This window comes from Garra rufa, chromosome 16, assembly GCF_049309525.1.
Source record: "Garra rufa chromosome 16, GarRuf1.0, whole genome shotgun sequence".
NCBI classification, from domain to species: Eukaryota; Metazoa; Chordata; class Actinopteri; order Cypriniformes; family Cyprinidae; genus Garra; species Garra rufa.
The window spans coordinates 5,050,137-5,058,477 of NC_133376.1; the positions used below are offsets into that span (position 1 = coordinate 5,050,137).

The window sequence follows — 8,341 nt, forward strand, 5'->3', positions numbered from 1 at the left end:
AACTTGCTAATCATGCTAACAACATGCTAGTAACTTGCTAATCATGCTAACAACATGCTAGTAACTTGCTAATCATGCCAACAACATGCTAGTTACTTGCTAATCATGCCAACAACATGCTAGTAACTTGCTAATCATGCTAACAACATGCTAGTAATTTGCTAATCATGCTAACAACATGCTAGTAACATACTAATCATGATAGAAACTTGCTAACAACATGGTAGTAACTTGCTATCTATCTATCTATCATCTATCAACTTTAAGATTTTAAAACAACTTCTTTAAACTATTTCAGAATGAAAACAGTCAAACCTAAAACTTTTAAACTTCTTAAACTTGAAGTAGCATAATTTTCTTTTATCTAGTTATACTTTAAAAGTGGACCTAGAAGAATGAGCAGTTCATTGACCTCCAAAGATATCTGGACACTTAAATCACATTAAAAATAGATTTGTTTGGCGTGAAATAATATGATGATAAACTGTTCAAAATAAAGACAAAAAGTAATTACTATACCCATCCTTTCTCTGCTTTGACACCTGTGATACGTGAACTTGAGAATAACTGACATAATGCACTAAACATTACTTTTAGAAGTCAAAGAAATTGAAAGTGAAGTTATAAGTGTTCAGATTTGTAGGCCTATCAATATAGTAAAGGACAATTGAAACCAAATGTGGTGATATAAAACTCACCCGAATCAGGTCCATCACTATCTTTCTGGATGTTATAAGTGGCCACTGTGCAACCTTGCTGCACACAGGAGAATCATATCCAAAAATGCACTGAATTCTTTAAAAATAGCTCTTTGAGATGTGAAGCTACAGCTCAGCAGTTATGAGATTACAAGGGAGAGCTATTTTTGGTCAGTGATAGCCCTGTGGGTTATATAATTCAGTTTTACACAATCAGAGCAGACCATAGACTTGTGGTGGAGACTGAAAGCAAGCTGAAAAGCTTCCTGTGTTTTCCCCCTAAAATCATTTTTGAAATGTTTTCATCACCCCCAAAAAATTATGAAAGGGCAATACCCCAGTCTAAACGAAAAGCATAAAATCAGATGAAAGAAGCTGCTGTCTGGAAAAACTGTTTACGCCTCAGGTCACAATTTTACTGTAGTAACAAACTCTATCTGTCTGTCATCAAATCTCTCAGTTTTTTCGCTTTAAAAAAAGTAATTTCTTTTTCATAGTTTTAAGTGTTATAATAACGTGATTTCCCCAGAACAATAAAGCATCACATCTCCTGAGGAATGTTTCGGTATTTTGTGTTTAAAAGTGAGAGTTTGTGATTGCCTGAGTGATCTGTCACTCACATCGCGTGGATAAAACAGAGGAAAAAAGAAAAAAAAATAGTTACAAGATGGCGACCAACAACTGCCTGAACACTGGAAAACAATAGAGACAGCGCAGTAGGGCAGAGTTTATTTCTCTACCGATTGCTTTTTCTTTTTCGTGTCGACTCAAACCGGGGGACAGTAGTCGGTTGTGTGTACTTTAAGACTTTTGAAGCAGATTTGTAAGGAAGCGAGTTTATAATGCTTTGTTTGAGGGCTCGTTAGCAGGCAGGCTAAGCTACATCCGTAGCTGTAATGTAACTGTGAGGATCAGCTGTTAGCCGCGCTGCTACTTTAAAAGTTACTTTTACTAGTGAAACTCACTCGTAACTCTCGGAGTTGGTGTGTTTGGGGCTAAATGGATGTAATGTATACGGTTTTATCCTTCGCTTTCTAACCTTTCGTCGATGGGTTTTTATCCCAAGTACGTCTTTTGTCAAACTTCAACTGTGAGGCGAAAAAAATCGCACGTTTATTTTTAATTTGTTGCTAGTTTCGCGAGAAGAAACTTAAAAACAATTTAACGCCGTGGTGTAACGTTATGCGTAAATATAAACTGGAGGTAGGTTGAATTTTTTTTAAAGGGTCTGAAGTTTTCAAAAAGAGATTCCTTAAGTAAAAGTTTTGAAACATCTTAAACTTTCCTGTAAATTATATAGATGTCTAAAGAAATGTAACTTTTAAGATGCAAAAGTTATTAGTGTCAGTGAACGGTTTCATTCATAAAATCGTAGTTTTTATTTCATTCTGGTCCGTGTCACGACTCGCGGCTTGAATATAGTTATATAAGAAAGATTAAGTGATTTTGTGCGGTCGTTTAGTTAAAAGGAAACTTTGAAGTTCTTGCGTTTGGTCTCTTTTTTGAATATACGCGCACACATCTGAACTATGTGCCATTTCTTTTGTTGTATTAGGAGGCAGATAGTGATAAAAATGGAGGCAGTTGAGTGTGTTTTGTAAAGATACGCACGCACACACACACTGAAACAGCACGATCAGTCCTGTGAGTTGTGCTGGTATCCGGAGACTCGACTGAGTTTATAAACACGCTGTTGTTCTGGATGATGGCGGATTTCGTGGTGCCGCGGCACAGCGCGGTGATGGAGCGGCTGCGGCGGCGGATCGAGCTCTTCCGGCGGCATCACACGGGCTGTGAGAACCGCTATGATAGCACGGCCATGGAGCGGCTGGAGATGGAAAGACAGCAGACGTTCGCGCTGCATCAGCGCTGCCTGCAGACCAAGGCCAAGCGCTCGAACAAGCACAGACAGCCGCCAGCGGCGGCGGCGAGCGTGGACCCGGCGGGGCAGAGAGGGACTGGCGGCGGGGGCACCAGCGCGGAGCTGGCGGACGGAGGGAGCGGGACGCCCGGGGAGCAGAGCAGAAACAGCACGCTGATCGCGGTAAGTCTATGAGAGATGAGTCACGACGCCTCTGTAGATCTGATGACTTGAAAGATTGTAGGTTCAAACCTCACGTGTGTGAATTTAGAAACGATTACCATTGAGTTTACTCCAGGAGCACTGGAGAAGAAGTGTTGCAAGTTACTTCTGATCTCTTAAATGCCAACAGTGAAGTAGACTGTAGTCTAAATACCTGAAAATTCATTAAGGTGCTTAAATGCACGTGCTGATCTCGGAGCATCGGTAAGTTTGAGGTGCTTCGGCAGGTGTGTTTGTTAGAGCAGCTGAAGTCGAATGGCTGCATCAGCATCAACAGCCCTGAGATCATGTGACCGTGACAGGAGCACGCGTCTTGCACATGTCACATGAGCTCCATGCTGTTCGCTGTGTGCCACAGATGTTTTGAGAGGGGAGATCAATGAGTGATCACCTCATGGCTGTGCTTGTTTTTGGAGCCTGCATTGCATTTGATGCACTTTCTGAGCCCCAAGACTGAGTAAGGCTTTTAAAGCATCCCTGCTTCTAGTTTTCTTTGAAAGCATCCCTTTGCATTTAATAACAAAATATTAAACCAAAGAATGGAGCACATAAATGCTTTTCTTGTTTTCTAGGTTTTAGTGCAACTTGCATCTGAGTGCAAACGATGCTTGCTCTGATATTTTGTAATGCTGTGACATTCTGAAACCCTTCCACTTTAAACTAGATTAGTATCTTGCCCTGCTTAGGACTGTTGTTTTCCTTGAGAAGATATTGCGACAGTGCTATTGATTGAAACTGTGGCACTGAGAGCAGTGAATAATGTTAAAACCATAGAGACAGTCAAGCTCCTTAGTATGTGGTGCTGCTTGTAGTTTGTGGAGAAACTAGTCGTGAGTGGAGATTTACATCTTCCTTAAGCTGATTAATCTCACACTGTATTTCTAGAAACTGGCAGAATGAACTGATAAGGGCAGCTTTCTTTATGAATGAATCACTGCAGCATCTATAACATCTGATAGCAGGTTTATTCTCTCCTGAAGAGGTGCAGGCAGTAAAGCTGCCTGAGAACTGACACAGTCTTTTTCTCCAATGCACCAGGAACTGCCATGCATGAGGACGGGCAGTCTTTAGTTTGGGGTCTTGTGGGATGTTTCATGTTGGTGCATTTCTAACATCATCTGTCTTTTGCATTTTTGAGGGTAGTATTAGTCTACAGAAATACACTGTAGTTGAATTATGGGACTGCTTAAGTCGTTCTCTTTTAGTTTTAAATGAAAGTATAGTTTTGTTGATATTTTGAGTGTAACGTTCAACTTTATTTTGCACATTAGGAATGTCTTCAAACTGTTGCTCCATAATAACAGTAAGTTAGCTTATCAGAGGTCAGTTTTTTTCTTACCAAGTCACCATGAATTCAAAATTGACAGTGAACCCTTTTTATCATAGTTTGGTAAACTGGTAAACTTTTATAGTAGTGAACAGAAACTACATCAGATGTAATTGTATATGTCCAGTTAGTGTTCCAATTGTTACAATAGAGTTTCAGTGACCAAAAGAGGAAAGAATATTAAAATATTTATTTCATTGTTCAGGTGTCATCAGATTTGCTGTCACTCTTAACTTAAGCCCAAAGTATACTTCTGGACAGTTTTGCAACCACCTGTGCACTGTCCACGCAATGTCATTTTAGGTAAAAGTTAAGACCGTAAAGAGTCCTCTAGGAGGACTGTGCATGTCAATCCACACTCATCCACGGTTAAATCAAAAATGGTTGGTTCTTTAAAATAAACGATGGATAAACGTATGCCTCTATTGGAAGCCCTCTCCATTCTGATAATCTGCCATTTTTGATACTGTCGCTATGGTTGGGACATCAGCTGTTCAGTCATGCAGATATATATTCAAACCGTGTTTAGTATGTTCATACAGATATGTATTCAACATTAAACAGCTGAATTAAGACATTTCAAGACACCTGTAAGCAAATTGAGTGACTGAATGCAGCACGGACATTTTAATGTTTGGCACTTTTTTATGTTGGATAAAGAAAGTATTTTATGAGAAAACGTTTTATATAAAATGTTGAAAGTTTAATGCAGAAATTCTAGTTATTTATTGATATGTTAACTAAGATTATTAAGTATTAATTGACCAAAATAACAAATAGATCCAATGTAAAAAATAAGCAATAGGATAATTGATTATCAAATAATTGTTTACATCCCTAGTATACTTGAAAAGTGGATAAAGTTAGTTAACTAATACTCATGCACTTTTTTTGTCTAGTTTTGGCAAACTTTTCTATACTTTAATAAAGGTAAAACAAAAATGCCAAGTATAATGTTATAAATGTACATTAAAATGAACTTTTTGCTAGATTTATTTTTTATGAAACGCATCACAGTCTGTAAAAAGGTTAATTATTTAAAATGACCATTCTTCTTTATTTCCATTTGATGTTGATGTCTTGGCACCCCTTGAGTGACATGTGCTTGCATTACTGAACACAATAACATGATAAATTAAGTTTATACGGATAGATTTTCTGGTCCATACAAAAAAGATTTCAAATTGTGGCAGAATGTTAGATGTTGGTTAGTGTAGATACAGTGTGAAATAAGGAATTGTTGAAATAAGGTGACTAGAGTCCGAGAGATGATTTTATTAACCATTCATTTGATTCAGGTTAATCATAAACTAAGACTGAACCAATAAAATGAACACTTTTTATGGTAGTTTTACATTCTTACTCACGTGACAGTGTTTTACTTAAACATCAGATATTTAATGACTACCATTTTTTTTTGTGTGCAATAGTACTCCCACACTTAATACTACTCTAGATTTGATCAGTCATTCACCTTTGGTACAGTGTAGTTTTCTTTGTGGGATGCTGAGTAATAAGGGAATGTTGCTACATGCTCATATTAGCTTAGATTTCATCATTTTGAAGCTGTGGCCTTCTCACAAAATCTCCAACATGTGTCTGTTCTCGGGCCACATGAGTTCAGTATAGGTAGCAGCAACTGTTTTGTGAATGTGGATCTCAAAAGTGGAATGAACATACAGCACACATAATTCTTATTGATCGGTTTCGTCCTCATGTTTCAAACTAAATAGAGCTCATCAAATATGGTAAACGAATATGGTGTGCTTATTGGCCTTGTTCTCACACCACGCAAGCACATTTGAGCCCCTGTTTAGCATATGTGACGTGTTTATAGGAATAATAGCCTAAATTAAACATTTTTATCACACAAAGTGGGCTGTTTCTTTAGAAGATTGTAATTCAACCAATCTATTCATATGGATTACATTTTAATGTCTTTGCGAACCTTATTTAAGCGTTTGCATGTTTTTGAATCGTGTGTAATCGACAGTTAAAGCACAATAAGACGTGAAAGAAGTTGGCTTAGTACTCGCATGCCTTGTGACAGCCACTTTCTGTGCACGTGCTTCAGAAGTTAAAACTGATGGCTGTTAATGCAAACGCATGCAAATAATAAGTTTTCATGATGACGTAGAACATAAGCATGAGCTTGATAGACATGACAATCAAAACCAAACAGCTGCTTGTTGGCGGCATGAGGTGTAAAGACACGGCCCTATAGTGGAAAAGGGGGCAGAGAGCAGCAGCTTGTTTGCATTTAAAGATACATTCATGAGAAGAGCATGGTTTTTGCTTCCACTCAAAACAAGCATTTCCGAAATGTAATAAATGATCTGCAGGGTATTTTGAGCTGAAACTGCAGACACATTCTGGGGACACAAAAGACTTATCTTATATCTTGTAAAAAGGGGGATAATAGGGTCCCTTTTAAGCATTAAACATTTTTATGAATGGACTTTTAATGGAGGGACGAAAATCTCTTAAAAATACACTAACGCTCAAGTTTGGGATCAGTAAGACTTGTAATATTGTGTGTTAAAATTATTTTTAAATTCTCGTCAAGACTGCATTTATTTGATCAAAAATACAGAAAAAAAACAATACTGCAAAATATTACTGAAATATAAAATAAGTTTTTTTAATATACTTCAAAATATAGTTTTATTCTTTTGATGCGAAACTGAATTTTGAATTTTTGAAGTGTCACATTATTTTTAAAGATCTTAAGAATTTGAATTTGCCAATTTATTATTAGAATTATTAATGTTGGAAACGGTTGTGCTTAGGGATGTTAACCGATGACCGTTTGACCGGTGGTTGACCGTATCAACGTTAACCGGTCAAAGTTGTCGGTAGTCGGTTAAAAAAAAAAGTGCCGGTGCGTCTTTTACGCATTCTGAAGGTGCCTGTTTTATCCATTGGTTTTATCATGTTGCAGTCTATTAGGCAACATTCCGCATAAGATGGGCTTAGATTTGGAAATACATTACATCTACATTTCAGTGGTAACCGATAAGGTGATGATGATCATCATCTTTCTTTATTATGGTTAGCACTACCTCAACTAAAGCGGCGTCTCTTCGGAGCTGTCATTTTCTTAAATGAGCCGTGGCAATGTTTCAAATGAGCTTCTAACCAAAACAAACGTCTTTATTTTCAAAGCGATCACCTTGTACCCAAACCATTTGAAACCAAGGAGCCATTTGTCCTACGATTACATACAAAAAGCTCTTCGGCGCCGCGTTTGCGGGACTCATGTTTCGCGCTGTAGTGGATTTTAAAAAAGTGACGTGAGTGGCAGTGTGTGTGTGTGTGCGGGAGGCAGAGCGGCAGAGAGATGCGACAGAGTTGCGAAATTGCAGGCGCGGCTCGAAATGGCTGTTATTTCAAATAGCGTACCATATTAAACTAATCGGTTAACCGGTTTCAACCGGCTAATGAGGCTCGGTGGTCGGTCAAGAAATTTTTTAGTTTTCGCCATCCCTAGTTGTGCTACAATTATGGATGTGATTCTTTTTTTCAGGATTCTTTGAATAACAAGTTAAAAAGAACAGCATTTTTTCAAAACAGTTTAAATCCGTGCTATCGCTTTTTATTAATTTAACATCCTTGGTAAATAAGTATTAATTTCTTTCAAAAAAAGAGAGAACAGTACTGTATATTGTTGGAAAAGATTTCTATTTTAGATAAATACTGTTCTTTTTAACTTTACATTCATTAAAGAATCCTGAAAAAAAATATCACAGGTTCCAAAAACATATCAAGCGGCACAACTGTTTCCAGCACTAATAATAAATCCACATATTAGAATGATTTCTGAAGGATCATCAAATCATGTGACACTGAAGACTGGAGTAATGATGCTGAAAAATTCAGCTTTGATCACAGAAATAAATTCGATTTTTATTGTGTTTTAAAACGGAAGAATGTATTTTTTTTTCTGTGTTTTTAATCAAATAAACACAGCCTTGATGAGCATTAGAAACTTACTTAAAATACATAAAATCTTACTGATCCCAAGCTTTTGACCGGCAGTGTATACATGTATGTATTTGAAGATTAATGAGAGTCTTTTGGGTTTAGGACATTAAACTTTTCTCCTCTGGCACTTCACTCACAGCGATTATTAAAGTGTCACAACACCCCCCTGTTTCAGAGGTGCTTTTTCACACCTCTGGTTTAAAAAACTTTCTGAAAAGGGGCGTTGTTCACTGGGGATAAAGGGTGGGG

The 8,341-nt window shown here is 37.5% G+C and overlaps 1 protein-coding gene across 1 annotated transcript in view; it reads left to right on the forward strand.

Moving 5' to 3' along the window:
• Positions 1–1,379: 1,379 nt before the first annotated feature.
• The window catches only part of maml1 (mastermind-like transcriptional coactivator 1), a 33,657-nt gene continuing 26,695 nt past the window's right edge, over positions 1,380–8,341 (forward strand). Inside the window, exon 1 of the mRNA XM_073820921.1 lies at positions 1,380–2,742. Coding sequence (XP_073677022.1) covers positions 2,401–2,742 — 342 coding nt within the window. The 5' untranslated portion in view covers positions 1,380–2,400. The remainder of the gene's footprint in view (positions 2,743–8,341) is intronic.